The 23,725-nt window shown below is 40.9% G+C and overlaps 1 protein-coding gene across 1 annotated transcript; it reads left to right on the top strand.

Moving 5' to 3' along the window:
- The first annotated feature begins 871 nt into the window (after positions 1 to 871).
- stard3nl (STARD3 N-terminal like) lies at positions 872 to 22,763 on the top strand. Its single transcript, XM_007900873.2, is given in 10 exon segments — positions 872 to 1,032; positions 9,859 to 10,141; positions 10,366 to 10,443; positions 10,553 to 10,630; positions 11,281 to 11,334; positions 11,445 to 11,532; positions 11,535 to 11,564; positions 14,710 to 14,808; positions 20,308 to 20,360; positions 22,190 to 22,763. Coding segments are annotated over 8 exon segments (708 nt in total). The 5' UTR covers positions 872 to 1,032; positions 9,859 to 9,913; the 3' UTR covers positions 22,190 to 22,763.
- The last annotated feature ends 962 nt before the right edge of the window (positions 22,764 to 23,725 follow it).

Here is a 23,725-nt window from a genome sequence, read left to right on the forward strand (position 1 = left end):
CGACGACGACGACTTGCATTTATATAATAATCCTTGCATTTGATATAGCGCCTTATCTCGTTGTAGAGACGTCTCAAAGAGCTTCACAGAATATATACTATAAAGTGGATTGACCCTGTATTTGAGGGCGGAACACGGCAGCCAATTCCGCGCAGCATATAGGACGCTTCACCTGGGGAGCATCTCCGAGCACTTTGGCATTGGCTCTTGGCAAGGATGTGGTTAATGAGTACGATGGACCCTGCGACTGGAAGTTGTCTCTGTGCTTGGGCACCTGTGAGCATCAACGCACCTTTGGCCACAACTCTCTGCCCTGCCCTGCCCAGCCGCCCTGCCCTGCCACCCGACCCAGTCGCCCTGCCCAGCCCAGCCCTGCCGCCCTACCCAGCCCTGCCGCCCTGCCCAGCCCTGCCGCCCTACCCAGCCCTGCCGCCCTACCCAGCCCTGCCCAGCCCTGCCACCCTGCCCAGCCCCCTGCCCAGCCCCCTGCCCTGCCGCCCTGCCCAGCCCCCCTGCCCTGCCCAGCCGCCCTGCCCAGCCCAGCCCTGCCCCCTGCCCCCCTACCCAGCCCAGCCCCCTGCCCAGCCCAGCCCTGCCACCCTACCCTGCCCTGCCCCCCTGCCCTGCCAATCATCCCGCCACAACGGCCTGAGAGGGACAACCACTCCAACAGTAGGAGTGGGTGGAGCGACGGCGCTCGTGCGCAGTACTGCAGCAGGGCCGGGAGCCGTCGTGCACGTCCGCGCGGCCGCCTCCCCTGCGCGCCCCCTGCCGTCGCCCCGAGCTGAGCACGTGAACACGCCTCACAGGGTCCGCGCCTCCCACCCCCAGGCCTCCCCCGCAAATACCTTCCCCGGAGACAACAAGGCGGCGCGGGTGTGTTCCGGGTGGCGAGCGGTCCGGTCAGTCCAGTCGGTTGGGCGGCGGGCGCGGTGATTGCAGCACCTCCATCTTAAGGCAGACGGCGCTCGGGACGGGGACGGACGGACGGACGGAGACGAGCGGCCTCAGTCGGTGGCCGAGGATCCGGAGGTAAACAAGACAGGTGGTGCTGTGGCTCGTGCCTGAGCTCGGCTTCTGTTCCCCGTTGTTTAGGCTCGAGAGAAGAGGCGGTTTAACGGCAGGTAATACAGGTCATTTTAAATCAAGCGCGTGACGGTGAGGCTCACACATAACCCAACTCCCGGGATCAGGAGAATAACAATATTAATATTAATACTTGGATTTGATATAACGCCTTATCACGTCGTTGAGACGTCTCGAAGCGCTTCACAGGGTATACTGTAAAGTGTGGTGACTGTGTGTTTTGTGGGCGGAAATGTGAAAGAGAAAAATCAGCAACAAATGACATTTGGTGTCCCAGCCCTCACTGCCCGGCACCGGACAGTCATGGGTTCCCACCCAGGAGCGGGGGTGGGGGGGGGGTCAGATATTTCTATGGAAAATATTTTATGGAAAATATAGTTCTTTTGTTGCTGGACAGCAACGCGGTACATTGCCATAAACCAGTTCAAACAACAACAAAGTTACATTTGTGAAGCGCCTTTCACGTCGGGAGGACGTCCCAAGGCGCTGGACAGTCGGAGTTCCTGACCCGAGCTGGGGGTCGGGGTCGGGGAGGGTGGAGGGCGGGCGGTGGTGAGGGGGGAACAGGGTGATCGGAAGCGCGGTCAAAGAAGGGGGTCTTGAGGAGGAGAAGGGTCTTGAAGGAGGCCAGGGAGGGGGTGAGGCGGAGGGACTGCAGGATGGAGGTCCAGAGGGAGGGGGCAGAGTGGCAGACGGTTCGCCCGCTATTGGTGGCCCGAGCGAAGCGGGGGACGTGAAGCAGACTGGAACCCGCTGAATGGAGGGAGTGATCAGGATGATAGGGGGGGTTGGAAGGTCACAGAGGTGGGGGGGGGAGCAAGACCGTGGAGGGTTTTGAAGGTGAGGACCAACCCCAGGGAGATCCTGTTTATACTTTACCCTTCCTCAAAAGAGAGTATATTTAGAGATGCAACGTATTGTGTTTGAAAGTATGAAATCGAATGGACTCAGTCCCTCTGGTGTTAAGATCAACCCAAGTGAGGTTAACAGAATGATTTCCTGATCTCTTTTCAGGCTGTCTTGGTAGTCTGGTTCCTAAACCAGGTAGGTCCACAGTACTCAAGGGTATTACAGATGATACTTAAAATCACACTTAAACCATTATGCTTTAACTTTGTGCAACATGATATAATATTCAGAATTTGTCACCTCAAATTCACAGGGTTAGATTTGTAACCGCTGTTATTTGTACACTTCATAACCTCGCTACTAACACCAGCTAAGTTTGTAAGTCTATGCGTTGTTTTCCACGACACTGTACTTGAAAATTTTAGTTGCAAACCATTACTTTTGAATTAATTGCTTATGACAATACTGAGACGATGTAACTTTACTTTTGCATTTTGCTGGTGACTGTTCATAATCCAGTTAGAATAATCCATATCCTCTGTCTAAATGGGATGGTTGTAATTAAGAAATAGGCCTTACATTTCTTTGAAAAGTCTTAAGAGTTACTCTTGTCTGGATTTTTGGAAAACCTCACAATAATAATAGCTGATCCAAAAAAAGTTATGAAAATTTAACTTGGCTCTGAATTCCCCAGGAATAATCAGCTGCTACTTGTTGTTCAGATCCTCAAGTGTAAAATATCCAATTAGGTGAGATCCTTGAGGGATGCTGGTTCCTGTGGAATCATGGCCTCATGAAGAAGCAGTTACTGCTTTTAAAAGATGAATAAGTGGAGATGTTCGAGGGGAAAAAAACTCGAGGAGAAATATATCCACCTTTTTCCTCGGGAATTTGCCATAGTTCCCTTGAGTCTTTTGGTTATTCAACACAAAGCCTTTGTTTCTCGCTCGAATTTACTGCAATTAATTTTTTCTTTCTGTGAATTACAATTTTTCAGTGGTTTCACCTGGATATTTTACACATGACGGTCTGAACAACATGTAACAGCTGATTATTCAACCCTAGGGCATTCACAGCCAATTTAAATCTTGCTTACATTTTTATTGGATCAGCCTGATGTCTGACATAAGCCAAAATCCATCATCATATTTAAGACTATACAATTGTTCTGAACAGGATTTGCCCTGTTCACTTTCTCTTGCTTTTTCATATTTTTCTCGTTGTAGACATGAAGATGAGAGATATGAGTGCCAGAAGACTCTTTAGTAGTTTTTTGTACTCTTGTGTTGATTTCATAATCAAATGAAATGCATTTCAGTGTAATTGCCTCTAACCTACATTAAATCCAACTCCAGATGAGCCTTTGCACCAATTTGATTTTTCTTGTTTTCACATGGCCATGCTTGTAGCCATTATGAGTGACTCATCCTTTGTTGTAGATTGGTACTCCATTGATGTGTACAGTCATGTTGACTGATGTGTAGTAGAGCAAACTAATAAGCTGCTTTGTGGAGTCCTGTAGCTCAGTGGTTTGAGCAAACTCCTCGCAAGCGAGAGACCTGGTTCGATTCCTGGGCAGGGTGAAATGTTGGGCAAGTTTTCTTACTTCACATGCCTCTGTTTATCAAGAAGTAAGTAGGAACCCAGTTGTTAGTCGATTGGCGGATCGCTTTTCCGGGGGTAATAATCCCTTTTTAAAAATAAATAATAATTTGGTCACTCAATGCATTACTGTTTGTGGGACACTGCTGTGCACAATTGGCTGCTGCGTTCTGCCCACAAATATACAGTCACTACACTTTACAGAATATTCTGTGAAGCGTTTTGAGACGTCTAGAAGACATGATAAGGTGTTATATCAAATGCAAGGGTTATTATTACTTATAGCTTATTTTGTACACCCCACAATTCCTTCCCCTGCAATATAGGAAGTTCCAAAGGCTGATAAGAGAACTAAAATGTAGAAGGGAAAGGAAAGTACCTTTCATGAGAAAGGAAATGATTCATCAAATTGCAGAAATTACCTTCAAGCTGTGAGATGCATTCTACAGTATGCACTATACTGATAAATTATATCAGTCAGGACATTATCATTTAATGTGACTTGTACAAAGTCCGAGTTATAGGTAAACTTGAATATAAATTTTGATTTAATCAATAATCTACATTGCACGTGGTTATTCAATGCAGCCAATAAGTGTGCATGCAATACTTTTGTCACTGCAGCTGATAAGTTAAAATGACGTGTCAAAACCACGTTTCCTGTGATTCAAAGCGCTGTATGTACACCTGTAGGCAAGCATTAGAATCGCGTTGAATCACAGGAAATGAAGTTCTTCTGTGCATATGGCGATGGATCAAGACTACGTTTCCATGCAGGCAGCCAGTAAGTGCGCATCCATCGATGGATTAGGACATCATTTGTTGTGATTCAATGCAGCTTGTAACTTCATTACAAGTTAGGAGATTATTTGTTATAAAAAATGATGAGTGCAAACAAATCTAAGTGGTTTTGATAGGAAACTGAATGGCACTCGGGTGCATGTATGACTTGGTTGATTATATGATTTATACAGATAAGAATTGTGTGAGTTTTACTGTAACTGTTTTTCACTAATTTCCACTGAATGTACATGCTATACATTTTCCTTCTCTTACATATAACCTAACTCAACTGTTGACAACTTCTCTCTTTCCTCTAAAGACCAGTGGTTTGTTGATGGTTCTCCAGGGTGCTATCAGCCTCTTTTATCTCAAGTTGTGACTTTGCTGTTGACTATATCATAATAGTTTCAATAATGCTTGGTATTGGTGCAAAGGACACAGAGTTTATTATAAAACATTTTACAGTCATAGGAACATTACCTTATCAGAAATAATTTTGTACAGTCTGATATTACTATGTAATAATAGTGTCAAGCGGTGGGCAATGGTGATGTTTCAAAAGTTAAGCCCTTTGTCATGTTTGTGAATTCTTTCATTGTATTGTTGCAGAACCTTGATCAAATTGAGTAAACCTATTGTTCACAACATTTACATTTAAAAAGTCGTGTTAGTTTTCTTTGTCCAGACGATCCATCCCTGAAAATGAGCTTAAACAAGAAGCTGCCACCATAACACAATACCAGAGACAAAAAATAATGTTGTTAGCACATATAATTTACAAAGCACAATGAAAAATGCTCACATTTGTGATTTCTGACCTCCAATCTTTTTCTTCTATGTTTGCAATTGGAGAATAAATTGTGTAATAATGCAAGATGTTTTGCTCACCTATATGCAATGGATGATTTGATTATTGGGATACAATCTGGAGATGATTCTAAATAAGAAAATTAGTGCAATGTATACTGTACTTTTGGGATTATCTGGTAGGAAAAAATCTGTATCTGATTTATAACTGAAACGATGGGATACAGAATGCAGCCTGAGATGTGACACATGAACAAAAATGGAATTAAAACATTCAGTGTTTTTCACTAATTATTAGGTTGATTTCTTTCAGTGTTCACCTTCAGTGATTGGATCTGAAGCTCGCTCAAAAATTCTAAAATTTCTAACCATCTACCTTTGATTTTAGTTTACGTATCAATTTAGTTTACGTATTCCTTTCAAAAGCACAGAGTTCCTATATTTATATATATTATTTATATATATATATAGCAATTCCTATATTCAACATTCTGATATTGCTATAAAATAACAGTAAGTATCAAGTATGAGATGGACAATGATGATGTTTCAAAAGTTGTGAGGAAGAGGTCTAGGAGCATCAGCATTACTGGCATTTGTGGAGTGCAGTGTTTCAGGGCTGCCCCACAAGACAATGCCTTAAAATTCAGCCAAGATTTCTATTTTTTTTAAAAAAGACAGCATTTGGAATTTTTGAACTGAAGATTTAACAATAGGGATTCATTTTTTTTGATTTGGAGAACAATAGAAAAAAATTGGAGAAATGAAATGGTGTTAAACAGAGTTTGAAATGTACTTCCCTTCCCCCAACTTCCAAATATTGGTAATACCTAAACTCAGTTGAAAAGCGCTGTATGCTACCTCTTGTGTACAAACTGCCTTGAACTAGTACTTGAATGTAATTTTGCTCAATGAAGTAATGCTTTCACTGCAGTAGCCTTAAAGTTAATTTCATGTAAAAAAACTGGGATGACAAAGTTTAAAATAATGCCCAAAATAAGGTAGGATGGTTGCAGATAACTTTTTACATAGAATTGGTGTACAATCTCATACAAAATGGGATACTGTTGAATGGAGCATGATTCATGAAAGTACAGGATTTTTTAAAACTGATTGCAAGCTGACACTTTAGCTCTCTTGTCTTTTTTAAACACCAAACCCTTTACCACAATATCACTGACATTTACAAAATTTTATTTCTGTCTCATGATTAACTATCAAAATATCCTTTTTTTTCCTTTTAGAGGAATGTGTCTAGAAAGCTGAGTTTTCTTTGATTATCTGCTGAGTATTGTGAGATAAGTGTGATCACGTGGTTTGACTGGACATTGAGTAATAACATTCAAAGTACTGTATGTCCCATTGTTCTTTGTGTAGCCTTCAAAAAGAAATGTTTATAGGCAGAAGCAAGCCAAGAATAAAGGGAAGTTATTCGAAAACAACAAAATTACATTTGTATAGCGCCTTTCACGTTGGGAGGAGGTCCCAAGGCACTGGACAGTCAGTGTTTCGGACTTGAGCTGGGGTTCGGATTGGGGAGGGTGGATGACAGTGGGGGAAGGAGGGTGATGGAAAGCACAGTCGAAGAGGAGGGGCTTGAGATAGGTCTTGAAGGAGGCAAGGGAGGGGGCTAGGCGGAGGGACTGCGGGATGGAGTTCCTGAGAGTGGCTGAAGGCCCGCCCACCAATGGGGTGGGCAAGGTGGGGGACGTGAAGCAGGCCAGAGCCCGCTGAGCGGAGGGAGCGGGCGAGTTGGTAGGGGGTTAGAAGGTTGCGGAGGTAGGGCGGAACGAGGCCATGGAGGGCTATGAAGGTGAAGAGCCTGGATCTTGAATTGTATCCTGTGTGTGATGGGAAGCCAGTGGAGTCGGGTGAGGATGGGGGTATTAGGGTCACGGAACCTGATGTGAGAGAGGACACGGGCTGCAGAGTTCTGGATGATCTGCAGCCTATGGAGGGAGGAGTTGGGGAGGCCGACAAGCAGGGAGTAAAAAGGATAGTTGTGGGTCAAACAAGATGCCAAGCTTCCGGACTGGCTTAGTAAAGTGGAGTGTGCATCCTTGGATGGTGACTCTATCAGTGCCTGAGGTGTGGAGGGGCTGACGGGAGCCAATCAGGAGGGCCTTGGTCTTGTTGACATTCAACTGAAGAAAGTTAGCTCTCATCCAGGACTTGATGTCTGACAGATATTCTGTCAGGACAGCAATGGTCCTGGAGTCAAGGGTGGAGAGAGAGATACAGTTGGGTGTCATCCGTATGTGGAAGTTGACCCCAGGTCTGTGGATGATGTCACCAAGAGGGAGCATATGGATATTGGAGAGGACGGGATCAAGGAGGGGACCTCCACACAAGAAGATGTGGGGGCTAGAGGTGAAACCGATTGTGGAGATGAAGTAGAGACGGTGTAAGAGGAATGATCTGAACCATTCAAGGACAGAACCATGAAGGTTGAGGTGAGAGGAGAGGCCGTAGATGAGGATAGAGTGGTCAGTGGTATCGAAGGCAGCAGGGAGGTCAAGGAGGCAAAGGGAGGCCTGGTCGGAGGTGCACAGAATGTCATTTATCACTTTGACCAGAAATGTTTTTGTGCTGTGGGCGGCATGGAAACCCGATTGGAGGGGTTCATGAATGGAGTGGCAGGAGAGGAAGGAGCGAATCTGGGAAGTGATGACTCATTTCAGGACCGAGGAAAGGGAGGTTGGAGATGGGCCGGTAGTTTGAGAGCAGGAATGGGTCCAGGGAGGGTTTTTTAAGGATAAGGAGTGATGGTAGCCATTTTTAAACGGTTGGGAACGGTGTGGACAGGGAGAGGTTTATGATGTCTGTGAGTAGAGGGGCAATGAGGTGCAGCTGGGAGGTAAGGAGATTGGTAGGATGGGGTCGAGGGAGAGGTGGTCAGTTTCATGCAGGTTATAGTGGTGGTGGGAGAGGAATGGGAGACAGGTTCGAAGCTGTGGTTGGAGGGATGGATAGGGGCTGTGCTGGCTCTTTTAAAATAGCTATTCAAATCAAATAGTAGATGGAAGGTCAGAGGCAGCTGAGTGGATATTCAGCCTTATACTCTTTCTGATATTGTCGGGTTGCACATGCAATGTAACAACATTCCTTTATTCAGTGTCTACTCTAGACTTGATATTCTAATGCAACGCTGAGGTGTGCTGAATTGTTGGATGAGATATCAAACTGAGGTCCCATTTGCTTACTCAGATGGATGTTAGAGATCCCATGGCACAGTTTGAAAAGCAGTTTCTCCCAATATCCTGGTCAATGATCCCCCAGATGAAATTGGTCATTCACTTCATATTTGTGTATATATTGGCTGCTGCATTCACCTACAAAAATACAGATACTTCATTCTACAGTAAATTCTGTTAACAACAACTTGCACTTATATAACGCCCTCCATACAGGGTAGAATCTCAGAGCGCTTAACAATGGTGGAACCTAGTTCCTAGCCAGGGCGGGGGGTGGTGGGAGGTGGAGGAAAAAGGAAGGAAAGAAAGGCTTTCAGGCAAGACTTGAAAAAGGGGAGAGAGGGGGCAAGGCGGAGGGATTGAGGGAGAGTGTTAAGCGCTCTACAGCGAAGTTTACAATTTGCCCTGGGATATTTCAGCAACATGATACATTATTATATCAAATATTCTATATTACATTATTGCTGTTTGTATTTGAAGCACAGCATGGACTTATTGTAGAAAAGTTCATATAGGGTATTTTCTAAATGTAGTCCATCAATGTCTAAAGTTGCTACGGGCAGAATAACTGCCAATACTTATCTTTATTATATAGGTACAGAGTTCAGTTTGGATAGTTACAAATAATCTTCCTCTTGGCTTGGACCTGTAAATCAATCTTCCTCTGACTTCTCGTCACAGTACCATAAAGGTTAGAGTAACTAAGAGTAACTAATTTCCTTCCACCCTGAGCTTGCCTGTACGCCTTTTTCGAGGCTGTACATGGAATAATAGGAGGTTATTTGAAAGTAACTTTGCCTATAATCCGTTTGTAGCTCCAGTTGGCGAGCAGTTTGTTTGATTCCAACATTGTTTTGCTTTATATATGGTATAATTAATGCAACCTTTTTCACCAGTGCCAGCATAATACTTTATTGTTCTTTGACTTGCAGCAGAAATGTAATTTTTTTAAAAATGATTACATTTCAACAAACAACAAATTACATTTGTAGAGCGCCTTTCACATCAGGAGGACATCCTAAGGCGCTGGAAATTTCATGGCCTCTGCTGAAACAAAATAGCTGGCTTGTACTTCCCCGTCTTCTGAAAGCATTTGATCCCTTTATTTCACTCTCTAGTGTGGTACAGTCCATTGGCATCCCCTGATACGTCCCCCGAATAGCCATTATTCATGTGAGTCTCGGCAGGTAGTGTTAACAGGCTAATTGACTATGGATATTTTTTGTTGGGGGCTGGGGGGATAGAAGAGGAGCAGAAGCTGAGCATAATTCTGTCCTCATCTGAACCTGATCTCAGTACACATACCTTCCTGCAGAAATCTGGATTGAGTTGAGAATGGGAACCCTGGAAGATTTTCCTCTTCCCCAAACCTAGGGTTACTGTGGCCAGTTGTAAATGCCCATGGTTGATCACCACAGGCTTCAAATCTGCAGCAGTTGTAACTGGGCAGCATGTAAAGACTGGCAGGAACCTGAAAAGGTATATTTCAAATAATATTGGTGTTTTTGCTGACTTTCATATTCCTCTTCTTGTCCAGAAGGTGGCTGCAGTGATGCTGAGGCTGTTGTTGAGCAGCAAGAGACCCGGGCAGAATGAGCAGTGTAACATCCGTTCAGGAGAATGTCGTTGTGGTCAATAGTTTCAGTCACAGAACGTCCTTTGGTGCAGGTCATTCAGTAAATGCAAATCAGCTGGTGACCAGGTTAGCGTCGTATGAACCCAGTGAAACACGAACTATTTCTGATGTCAGAAGGACTTTCTGCTTATTTGTTACATTTGATCTTTTATTTGTCGGCTTGCTCTGGATAATAGAATTAAATGTAAGTATTAAATTTACGTATCAATTTTAAATATTCTACAGATTATATGTTTTATGAAGTAGAGACTTAAAATAGAATGTAAAATTTCCCCCAAATATGTACGTTACCTGTTCAATTAACTTGATTATTAAAATGATCATCTAATTTAACTTGAAACTAAATTGTTCAAACTATAGTCAAATGTTTAGATTGAGCTAACCTCTGGCACTTTTTTTGCTTTTCAGGTGGAAGGAAACATTAAATCCAGGTTAAAAGATGAAGTTCTCCATTATAACTTTAAACATTCTTACTTTGACATATTTGTAAGTCTAGTAGTTTTCCTTAGTATCCTGAAATATTGTTTGTGCTTAATATGACATTCTGATCACTGTTCAAGTTTTAAACTTCAATGTGCTTTATTTATTTTCACAGTTACTGGCGGTTTTTCGTTTTTTAGCGCTGATATTAGCATATGCCTTGTGCAAACTACGTCACTGGTGGGCAATAGCGGTAAGTGGCAACACTGGAAAAATATTAGCGCTTGGGCCAAGTGACTTTAGATGGAGAAGACAACCAAGGCTAGTTCGTGAACAGGATTGCGTTACCCTGCGTGAGGGGCTATATAAATGCAAGTTGTTATTAATGCATGGAGTTATAAGAGGTTGCCTAAAACTTCATAAATCTGGCGAAGTAAGATTTTATTCAAACCTCCTTTTTTTTCTATTCTATGTCTTAAGATGTAGCCTTAAGATCCTGTGCCTTAAGATGCATTTACCTTTTGTATAGCCTTATCTATCTGCACTGCTCCCTTCATTGACCAGTGCATCCTGAGGTTTCCCTCAATACCATTTCAAATCTGTTTGAAAATTAATGTATTCTCATTCTCTATTCTTAGTACTAAAATATACTACTTCTGATTTTTGAACAGTGAACTACTGTTATCTAGTAGCCTAACAATGTCCCACAGGCGTTCACAATCCTTGGATAAACTGCTTTGATGAGTCATTGCAACCCTGTTTCAATCCTTTCAAGAGAGGGACTGAATTGATCTCTGCAGGGATTCGCTGTGTCAAATGAAGCCCCAAATTATCCTTTCTAACCACTAATCTGCATGATAATCTTGTACGGCTATAAGTGACATTTAGCTTTTCCAATTTTAGATTACAACCGCCGTGACCAGTGGCTTTCTAATTGCAAAAGTAATTTTTTCAAAGGTATGTATTGCTTCTAGAACTAAAATCTGTGTGAAAGTATCAATTTCTGTCATTTGCTTTCTTAAAGTCTTTAGACTGCCTACTAAATCCTATTTATCCTATTGATCTAGCTTCTGAACCAAGGTAGTGCCTTTGCCTATTTGCTGCCAGTCATATCCTTCATACTAGCCTGGATAGAGACCTGGTTCCTCGATTTCAAGGTTTGCCACAAGAGGCAGAGAATGAAAACAGTAAGTAAACTAACAAATTCCTTGTGCAGATGTAGGAGGAAGGATTAAAGAATTTGTAGCATTGAGATATAAAGTCAATTTTAATTGCAAATTGTTCATTGGTGTTACTAATGATGAATTTGATGTTCATCCTCCATGGAGAATCCAGCCTGTTTTTGCAGCAACTCAGCAATAATAATAATTATCCTTGCATTTCATATAGTGCCTTATCACATCTTCGAGATGTCTCAAACCGCTTCACAGAATATACTGTAAAGTGAATTGACTTTGTATTTTGTGGTGAAATAATTGTGGCAATGCCTGCCTAATCAATGTCCTTCGGTGAGCTGTACACAATCGTTGTTGGAATTTAGTCCCTATACAGCCATCTGCTTGGAAGAGACTCCATGGGTTCCCTCCCGATTGCTTGATATGGGTTTTAAGCCTGTGTACGTGGAAAACGCCATACTCAGCCCAACATTCAAAAAAATACAGGCTGCAAGACTCACCATCTGGGAATGATACTCTTCATGGCTGAATTCCCAACATCTAGGTCAGGGTGGTCCAACCTTTTGGCCCCTGAGGGCCGGGTGCTGATTTGAGAACTGTCTGCTGGCTGCATAGCAATATTTTTGTGTTTCCCTTCCAAAAATATAATCCGTAAGAATCATGTAAAATTCCTCTGTTTTGAATTGCATACATGTATTACTTAATTTTACAGTATTTTAGTTAAAATGTAAACTTTAAATAGGCAATGTGAAACCTCATACAAATTTTAAGACAATAATACACTTATCAGTGAAGTACAACAACAAGATTACATTTGTTTAACGCTTTTCAAGTTGCAAGCATGCCCCAAGGCACTGGACAGTCAGTGTTTCAGACCCAAGATGGGGGTCGGGATTGGGGAGGGTGGAGGGCAGGGGGCAAGGAGGGTGATTGAAAGCATGGTCGAAGAGGAGGGTCTTGAGATGGGTTTTGAAGGAGGCAAGGGAGGGATGGCGGGATGGAGTTCCAGAGGCTGGGGGCAAAATGGCAGAAGGCCACTAGCTTCTCTAGCCTCTCCTCATACTCAAATCACTTGTTTCTGGTACCATCCTGGTATATCTCCTTTGCACCCTCTCCAATGCCTTGAGATCCTTCCTAAAGTGTGGTGCCCACAACTGAACACAGTCTCCAGCTGAGGCCTAACCAGTGTTTTATTGCTTCATCCAGTGTAATATATTGCTTGTCTATGTTTTCTTTGAAAGAAAGCATATGATCAAATTTAAGTCAGCATTTCTTGTAGGCTGTATGATTTTTGCAGATTTTTCTTTATGATTATAAGGAATCGGGAATAAAATAATTGTCTCCACTGGATGAGCTAGCACAAATTTAGGTTCAAATAGCATGTGTGACTGCAGTGAAATGAGTCATCAAAGTCAGAATGCTGATTTGAACTTCAGTTGTATTATTCTGAGCAAATTGTTTCTATTTTGTTCTTTTGACCTTGTACAGTACATTGTTTAAACATAGATTAATACATCCCAGGAAAGTATTGAGGCTATGTAGCTTTGTTGATTGTTGTCCTCCTAACGTGAAAGGTGCTATACAAATATCATTTTTTATTGTATTTTGTATTGTTATTGTTGTAATCTGTGATTAGTTTGGGATCTATACTGTTATTTTTATAAAACAAATCAGTTTTAACTCCTTTTGTGAAACTACTTTCTTTGGAGGGAAAGAATAGTGTAAATTGGCAATAGAAAGCACTGTGTTATTTCATCTTTCGGTATCATGTGTTAAACTGATGGAAATAGTCTAAATACCCTGAGAAAAACATACAGATCATAAAAGCAGAATTGTCAAAATCAATCAGAGGTTACATTTTTGGGGAACTTGATACAAATCAACAATAGCAAGTGCACAGGGCTTGTTACAGCGCACGTATGCTATTTTAATTGTTAAACTTGGTTAAGATAAATAGATTTATGTTCCACGTGATGAATTACATTAGCACTCTGAGGGACAGAGAATGAGTACATCCGTAGAGCATGTGTAAACTTCAACTTGATTTTGTTATTGGTGTATAAGTTTGATTTAATAGTTTTAATGCTCTACAGTTAAGCACAGTAGCTCCTTTGAAGTATGGAATGCAATATTACATAGTCTTGTAATGTATTAACAAATACAACTTTTATTATAAGTGATTAAGTTCATTTGGAATTGATAAAAGTGCATTAATAATAATAAGCACAATAATAATATTCTCTGGACATCACTGTACCCCTCCATGCTCTCCAACTACCATCCCATTTTTAATCTGCCCTTCCACTCCAAGGTGCTGGAATGAGTTGGAGTCTCCCAGCTTTGCTTCTTTCTTTCCACCACTTTCTGTACAAGATATTTACTGTCCAGTGCAGTGACGTTTAGTGGGAAAATGTGCATTTTATGCTTGCACGTTTCTACAAATTGCCATGTAGTGTCGCTGAATTGCCATGTAGTGTCGCTGAATTGCCATGTAGTGTCGCTGAATTGCCATGTAGTGTCGTTGCATTGCCGTGCAGTATCTCTTCGTTTTGAATAGTATAATGAAATCTTCAACATCCACAGTCAAGACTTGTGTAGGTCAATTAATTTTCTCATTTCTTTCTATCCATAATATAATAATCCTTGCATTTGATATAGCGCCTTATCACATCTTCGAGGCATCTTAAAGCACTTCACAGAATATACTTTAAAGTGAATTGACTGTATATTTTGTGGATGATCCATAGTAAATATCGTTGATAAGAAATCAACAATAAAATAGTAAAACAACCAATCGCTCTTTACTGGCATAGTACCTGCCAGCAACTTGTCAGTACAACTCATTGTTATGTACAGGGCACGTTAAGCACAATCATGCTATTTTAATTCTTAATTTGAAAATAAACAGGTTTACATTCCAATTTATGAATTATATTATCACTCTGAGGAACAGAGAATGAATACTTCCATAGAGCACGTGTAAGCTTCAACTTGTTTTGTTATTGCAGTATAAGTTTGATTTAATAATTTACCCTATATTATCACTGGCTGTTTGTCAATGTTGTCCTGGAATATAAACTGTGAACTGAGATAATAGATAGATATTTGTTCAGCCTGTTATTCTAAGGCTTTTTTTTTCCTTTCTCCCCTGTTTCAGGAGTGGTTTCAATACATGCTGCATCCGAACATGCACCACTTATCCAGCCCGGAGTCCTCTCTGATGGCCAATTTTATTCTCCTCCTGAATCTGTGTCTGGTCAGTATTCTAAGAAAGTATGGTTGGCTACATCTTTCATTTATGTGGACATAAAGTAGTACTAATTTGATTTGGTGTGCGTGTGTATATATTTTATATATATATATTATATTTATAGTAATTATTTAAATTGTATAATGAGATCTGTGGGTGGTTATTTTACTATGTCTGTACTGAACTTTAATATTTTCAATGGTGTGCAATATAATTATGGGAAAGAAACATGCAAATAATGTGAAGCATGTACAAGAATATATTAATGTACTTTAAAGATGGTTGTGTTAGTTACTACCAAGATATTTGCTCAATAGTTAGAAGACTGTGCTAAGAGGTCCTAGACTTCGCCTCAAAGATTGAAAACATCGACATGGCTGCATCGTCCTCCCCCTTCTCCACCCACCCCACCCATGTCCCCTTCCACCCCACCTAGACCATCCACACTGCCACAGCTCCTGCCGCTCCCCCCTCCTTACACTCTTTGTCCCCATTTCTCCCTCCTCCCTTTCAACCACCATTACCCTCATGAAGTTCACCACCTGCTCCTTTGCCCCCTTCCCCACCCAGCTGCTGGTCACTCAACTCCCCCTCATCTTCCCCCCTGCTGGCCGACACGGTCAACCAGTCTCTCTTCTCAGGCTCTGTTCCACTCCCCCTGAAAACCGCTGTTATCACACCCCATCCCATTTCCAACCTGCCCTTCCTTGCCAAACCCCTGGAACGCATTGTTGCAGGTAAACTTCGGTCACGTCACTCCCTTCTTGAGCCCCTGCAGTCTAGTTTTTGCCCTGCCCACAGCACAAAGACAGCGCTTATCAAAGTCACAAACAACATTCTCTCTATCTTTGACGAGAGCTCCCTCTGCCTCCTCATCCTCCTGGATCTCTCTGCCACGTTCGATACAGTTGATCACGACATCCTCCTCCACTGCCTCTCCTCCCTCATCCACCTTAGTGGGACTGCACTCGTATGGTTCAAGTCCTACATAACCAACCGCTTCCACTTCATCTTTGCAAATTATTTCTCCTCCCGCCCCCACCCAGTCACCTCCAGGGTACGCCAGGGCTCCATCCTTGGCCCTTTTTCCTCATCTACATGCTCCCTCTTGGTGATGTCATCTGCAGGCATCAACATGTATGTGGGTGACACACAAATGTACTTTGCCTCCTCCAGCTGCGACTCCAGGTCGTTCGATGTCCTATCAGCTTGTCTGGCAGACATCAGGGCCTGGATGAGTGCAAATTTCCTGCAGATGAATGTGGACAAGACGGAAGCCATACTCCTTGGCTCCCATCAACATTTTCACTCCTGCGGATCTGAACTCCTGAAGTCCTCAACTTCCCTTGGCTCTCCCTCAGACTCACTGAAAAGTGCGTAATCTTGGCGTCCAGTTTGAGCCCCAGCTGTCTTTCCTTCCCCACACTCGGTCCCTGACCAGGACTGCCTACCTCGACCTCCGCCACATTGTCCGCCTCTGACTATACCTTACCCCAAATGTAGCTGAAACCCTCGTGCATGTGTTTGTCACCACCTGCCTGGATTACTCAAACGCACTCCCCGCCGGTCTCCCCAGCTCCACAATTCAAAAAATCCAGCTCGTTCAGATCTCAGCTGCCCACATACTTACCCAGACGTACCCCCATCTCACCAGTTCTGGCCAGGCTACACTGGCTGCCTATCACCGAAAGGATCGACTTCCAAGAACCTCACACTCCTGTTCAAATCCCTTCACTCTCAGGCACCTCCCTACCTCTCCGACCTCCTGACTCTTCAATCCATTACCCAGCGCCTCTGCTCGACTGGCACCGGCCTCCTGCTCGTCCCTCACATCCTCCACCCCACCATCAGAGGTCACGCGCTTTCAGCCACTACGCCCCAAAACTCTGGAACATTCTCCGTCGATCCCTCTGCCTTAAGCCCTCTCTCCCTTTTTTAAGTCCTGCCTTTTCGACCATAGAAAAGTACGTGACTGATATTGGCTCATTGGTATATTGTTGACTCCTAGTGCTCCAGTTCCACCTTCTGCACAGTGTAAAATATGAATTCATACAACAGTGGTAGTTTCTTTTACCTTTTGTTTAGCTCTGGGATGCCTATCATGATGGCTCACTTTAAGTGTGGCAGTAGTAGGTCTACTAATTGTGCTGAGGAGGATAGGCCAGTGGTGCAGTATGTTGGTTGACATTGTGAACCTGTTACCTGGGCTTGTCCTCACATCTTTACAAAGCATTATTTATCTGACAGGCTTGGATGAGTGAATGGTGGGTGGAAAAGTTGCCAGAGTGACGTATACTCTCATGTTTTATACTGGATGGTAGTGGGACGAGCCAGTGGATATTTTGATGTCACTGACCCTGGGCAATGCTAGTCATATATTTTTTCTTAGATCAATTAAAAGTAGTAGTTCAACTCCATTGGTGTGCAGGATGCCTTTCCTCCACCCAAGAAATTATTGTTTCACTTAGTTTAATAATTATATATTTATGGCATGAAGGAAATACAATTTAAAGAAGCACTATGGGAAGGGAGAAGAGCTTGAAAAGCTATGGTGATTTTTGTCAAAGGAATTGCATCCTGTCAGAGCTCGTCAGCATCAAAATTTATCATCTTGTCATTTGTAAATAAATGGTAATAATAATACTTGTGTTTGTTTTCGCACCTTTCACTTTGAGAGAATGTCTCAAAGCACTTCAAAGGATTTATTGTGAAGTAGTTTCCATGCTGAGAAATTTCATTAGTCACAATCTCACTATATACACTCAATACATTAATAGTATTTTTAGTGTTTTTTATTTTGCATACAGTGTTTTTAATTGAATATAGTTTACACGCTCTGAGACAGTAAAGACCTATAAAGTTTTAAAGACTTTATTCTTTCAAATGGTTTTCAACCAAAATGAGTTCAAAACCAGTAAACGATGGACCCTCAGTGATCCTTGTTCTCAGAAATATTGGGCTCATTCCCAAACCAGCCCCTGTCAGTTTGTTTGATCTTTGCTCATTAAGTCACGCCAACATCTGCAGAATTGATTCTTAGAACTGTTCTAGGCGTTACTGTATTATCTTTCAGTGCAGCTGAATTAAGAGCCAATGTAGCCCTGTCCTCTGAGACTACTTTAGTGGCTTCCCAAGTTGGGTTGTGGTAGAGTACAGTTTAATTCTACTGCGTTAAAACATCATAAGACTTGCCTATTTGTGGGAAATGTGATACAATGTCTCAACTGTCAGTTCTGTGGTGACTTCAGTTATGCAATGCACTAGGAAGAAAACAAACCCCCTCCCCCTTGTTTCCCCAGAAAATGAATCTGACATCTTGGATCACATCTTGTTGTATTGAGTTATTTTTATCCAATTATTTGGAGACTTGCATTCCAGATTGATTCTTTGCTATGTGTATGTACCTACTTTCTAGATCAATCCTTCACGCTGTACCTACGCAAGAGGCAGAACGTGATGTTTGCTCTTAAAGCAGATTTTGACTGCTGTATTTTCAAATAGATAGCAGTCCTATTTCTTTACCATTCATGTATTCTTTGAATAAAATAGTTTTTGAAACAATAACTTGCACTCTAATAGCACTATTGACATAGGATAACAACAATTTACATTCATACAGCACTTTTCACATCAGAAAGATGTCTCAGTATTTCACACAGGGCTTTGGGGAGGGAGAGCTGAGTGTGGGGGGAATTCCCAAAAGTGCAGTTGAAAAGATGGGTCTTAATGGTGAGAGGGAGGGGTGAGGTGGGGGGAACTGTAGAATGGACTTCTAGAGAGCACATCACAGAGATTGTGAGGGAGTGGGACTGATCGCAGTGGGAGGATGAGGCAAAAACATGAAAGTATTTGGAATGTAGAACGAGCATCTTGAGGTTGACTCGCTGGGGATTAGGAAGTGAATGGAGCCCAGTTAGGATGGAGATGATGGGCTTGTGTTCTGGATAAACTGGAGCTGTGTAGTGTTCTATGTGAACTGGAGTGTATGGAGAGTGTAGCTCGAAAGACTGATAAGGAGAGCATTGGAAAAATCAAGTCTAAATGTAATGAAGTCATAAATGATGATTTGGGCTGCCTTAAAGATCAGGTAGGGATAGAGGCAGATAATATTGCAAAGCTGGAGGAAAGTAGACTTGGTCAAGGACTGGATGAAAGATTTAAATAAGAGCTGAGGGTTTTAAGAGGAAAACAAAGAGTTGCTTCACAAGCCATGGTTGAACATAGCTGTTTTCAAACATGTAAAATCTCAATAAAGATTTGAATATTCAAATATTTTATTCATTCTGGAAAGGCAACTCCACACAGCTAGCACTAGCAAAACATATTTCAGCAGAAATGCTGTGGAGCCCATTGCTTATCTGACATAATTAATGTGTCTACAAAAATAACCGAATGAGTCATCCCTTGGTCTGTATACAAGACTGTTGTTGACAGACTTAAACTTAATCAGTGTGGTTTTATCTTATCACAGGATGAAGTATTTAAATTTATAAGCAAGTTATTTTTAAAAATACCATCTTTACATATGTTTGTGACATGAATACTATCCACTTTTTTAAAAAAAAATGTAGTATCTAAATCTAGAAGGAAAAAAAGTTCAGAAGAAATTCACTTGCTCTCAACAGCTAATAGAGGATGAGTGTTGCCATTATGAAGTGGGAGACATTATTTTCATGTCATCTTTGGGACATTGAATAGCAAAAATTTTGGACATTCTGGAGGACCTGGTTATAATCCTCTAATTGTTCAGGTGGCAGATATGAAAGAGGAAATTGAAACTGAATATACTTGCAATTCCATTATTTGCTGTTTTTTGTGACTTTGAAATGAACCATGTTTTGATCAGCTAGGTGTCTGATACATGCAGAAAAAATCACCATGCTTGAGAGTTACCACGTATGTTTACCATCTACACATAGAAATTTCACAGCATCTGGAACGGAATGAAAACTCTTTCTAGAGCATTCCCTGCTTACTTCATTCTGGAGAGTATAGGCATGGGCTGCTGAAGTCTGAGGATCAGGTGGGGAAACAATATGTTATTAAAAAAAGACCACGGCAGCTTAGTATAAATAAGGGGTGAATATTGTGATTGTTTTTCGCAGATTAGATTACTTTTTATGACTTGCATGTGAACCATTTTTTTTTTTTAGTCAGCCTAAGTCCTGCAGATTTGCTAGTCTGTCATCAGCAGTGCTCTGAAGTACTGTGGACTGGTCTGGTTCAGGAACTTGACCACTGAGACCACCACAGAGGGTTGACTCGATTGCTGCATTCCATATCATCTTGAAGCCAGCTCATCTCCAGGGAGACCCAGTTTATCTCCAAGGAGGAAAGTCACTTGTTGTTTATTCGATCTACAGTGGTTGAACCATGGTTCATGTGAAACATGTGATAGCACAAACTACTTTTATAAATTTCAGCAATAATTTATTATAGTTATTTGTTGGACGTGAATGGTTATCAGGAAGTTGACCTTTAAATTGTGTATTTTTAATCTTCTAGCTTCTGATGAAGAAGATAACAAAGACGACGCTGAGAAGCCAACACTTCAATAGGTGGGGAAAAAACACATTATTAAAAAAAAAATACCACGGCAGCTTAGTATAAATAAGGGGTAAAAACTGTAATGGTTCTTGACAGATTAGATACAATATCAAATTTGTTAACATCACAGTTTCCGGTTGATGACTAAATGCTCACTATGGGTGTGAAAGATCTTTCTTCTCCCACTGACTGTCCAAAAGATGGTTAGAGAAATTTCACATTGTCATTAATGTTGCTGACCACAGCGGTTTAGTGCTGCTTCACAGAACATTGGCTTGACTCACACTGGAGTCGGCCTTAAGCAGACAATTGGGTTCATTTTTTAATCTGTTGAGAAACATTGCATTTGCACCCAAAGGTTCTTTTGCGTGTCTCTGTGATCAGTTTAAGTGGAAATGCTGCAGTTTTATGTTGTGATAAGATGATGACATACTTTTAAGATGAAAGAAAATTCTGCTGAAAAATTTGTCTGGCGACATATCTAAATATTACATCTGTATTTCAAAATGTTAGCTAAATATAGTATTTCCCTAATTCTCAGCCTTTGCTCCCACCACCTATCAAACAATATTCCCTAGCCATAAAGATGGATAAAAGGTTTGTTTCTCAATCTCTGCAAGTGGCACTTAGAGTACATAGAATTACATAGAATGTTACAGTAAAGAAAAACGGCCATCCAGCCCAACTTGTCTACGCCATTGGTGTTTATGCTCCACATAAATAAGCCTCCATTCCTAATCCTCTCTGATATTCTATTCCCTTTCACTCATATGTGCATCAAGCTTCCTCTTAAACTTGTTGATGCTTTCTGTTTCAATCACAACTTCAAGCACGAGTTCCATATCTGTGCCCCCTTTGCATAAAGTTCCTCCTAAAATAGATTTTAGATCTGTTATTAGCTATCTTGTATTTATGTCCCCTTATTTTGGACTTGTTGTCAAATGAACGTGTAACGAAAGTGGATTTCTCTACCATTTCCCTTTCCTCCTTATGGATTACAAAAAGCATGTTTCAAAGCAAAGTGTTCACAAAACATTTCTGTAATTTTAGGAAGAAATTCCTTTATATACATTTAATAACTTGAAAAGGCTGCTGCTAATCGGTTGCTACTATTAATTAGTGAACATAATGATTCTTGCTAGGGTGGTTTGTATTAGGTAGAATTTTGTGCTGGGGCTTTTAACTGTCTTTGTTTATGCCAATACCTTCATTAATTTAAAGCGTATGGTGGTTAGGCAAAATTCGAATTGCATAGAAAGTCGCATAAATGTAACTGAGCATAACGTTTGTATTCTGCTTTGTGAGATGTTCAAAACTGCTTTTATTTCCTGTTGTGGTACAAAGCAGCAAGCTTCACTCTATCGTATGATCTTGTGCTTTAGCACAACCTCAGCGGCTGATTTTTTTTTCATTTTGTATTAAATTGCAAGTTTATCCAAAGATGTTGGTTTTAATTCAGGGCACATCATAGCAATTCTTGCACTGATTTTCATTTTGCTCCTTTTGAAAACAATGGATATTGAATTTAACTTCCACAATAAAATATGCAGTAGAGATGCCAAAGAGGAATCCAGATAATTATAATGAGTAATCTGCAGCATTTCACCAAGTGCTTGTTTGAGAAGTTCAGTGTTTAGAATGAAACACAGACTGAGATCGGATTCTATTTTGCACTAAGTGGTAAGACATAAATTAAATAGTGAGAAGGCACTGCTCGGCACTCATTAGTCCATTGGTTTGTTTTTTGTTTCAGTGTGAGTTAACACTGTATATTTCAATTGTGACTTAAACTCCCTTTTTTCTTTCCTTTTTCCCCCCAACCTTCCAATTATTTCAACAGAGTGTCTGGACCGTGGATTCAGTCGATTTAAAAGGGATAATGTAACCTGTTCTGAGACCAAAGGGCACTTTACTCTGACATGAAAATTTCTGATGAAGAAAATGATGTGAAAAGCAATAGGACACCCTTGGTTTGCTTTCAGTACTGGACTCCTTTTCCACCTGGTTGGAAATTGCTTTTCTCTGCCTTACATTATGTTTGAAAGCTATCCATTATCTTGCCTTCACTGAAATAACTTTGCAGTATTGATTTTAGTAATGATTTGCTCTGCAGCATTTTAGAATGGCAGATGATAGGCTCAAATGGAATTCATCATTCTACTGAAATCATGTTTGAAGAATTACTGCCAGGTCCAACTTGGAAAAATGGGATCATGTTATCCTAACCAACTGAGATTTTGGCAATATCCACTTTCCATATGCATTATATTGCACAAAGAGTTTAGATTTTTTTTATTGGCTTTTCATTATTTTAAATGGAATATTTCAAATGCAGTAATTTATAAATTGCGATGGGTTTCACTGAAATGTTGAGGACTTAGTGATACTTATGCCTTATTTGTAAAGGTAAGAGTTTGAGAAGGTCGGAGGAAGAGACTTGAAGGGTAAATGGCAGTGCCAAAGATGAAGTTTGTCTAATATAGAGGTATCCGTTGCATTGCAAAATCAACTGACAAATACATTTTAGCCTTGAGGACTGCTGTAAATCATGTCTTGTGGTTAGGTTTCTGCAACACAAAATAACTGAAACTTGCATTAATAGCTTTTTAATCATTTTTCTTGTATTTAGTTTACAATAATAATACTTTCATTTGATATATTGCCTTATCGCGTTGTTGAGATGTCTCAACGCACTCCACAGAATATATTGTAAAGTGGATTAAATATTTTGTGGGCAAAAATAGTTTCAGATTTACTTTAGATCATAGCCAAAATCTACCTGTGTTTGAAATACAATTGTCATAAAAAGAATCAAGTCACTAAAGATTTCCTGAATATTAAATTAAATCCTATCCCTAATGTTAGATTCTAGTGATCTAAAGAATAGATTAGTAAATCCGAGCTCAAGTGTGCAGACCTCATTGATTTAATTCTCATTTTAATTTAAGTTATATTTTTGTTGGTACATGTCTTTTGCATTACAGGAACCTTTGCATATAATAACCTGTTTGTCAGAATAGTGAAGAAATTTTAAACTTAACTAAATTCATTTCAAAAAATAAAATGTAAGATTTTTTTAAAAAACTATTTTTTATTAATTGTATTGTGCGTGACATTCTGTTTTGTTCCTGTCCTTATGACTTAGGTTTGCTGATTTTCATTGAGTTGATTTATATTTGTTATAGTTGATTTATTGTTGATCACCATTTCAGTTATGAGGTTTATTATTTTTGTTTCTTGACCAGACAGTTAAGTTCACTATAAATCTGAATAATAATGCTGTATTTTTTTTAAACTAACTAATGTGTTCTGATTTTTTAAAAATGAATCTGCCTTCCCTCCCCACACCACCCCCTGCCCCCCACCCCCAATAAAA

This window comes from Callorhinchus milii, unplaced genomic scaffold (genome assembly GCF_018977255.1).
Source record: "Callorhinchus milii isolate IMCB2004 unplaced genomic scaffold, IMCB_Cmil_1.0 Scaffold2, whole genome shotgun sequence".
Taxonomy (NCBI): domain Eukaryota; kingdom Metazoa; phylum Chordata; class Chondrichthyes; order Chimaeriformes; family Callorhinchidae; genus Callorhinchus; species Callorhinchus milii.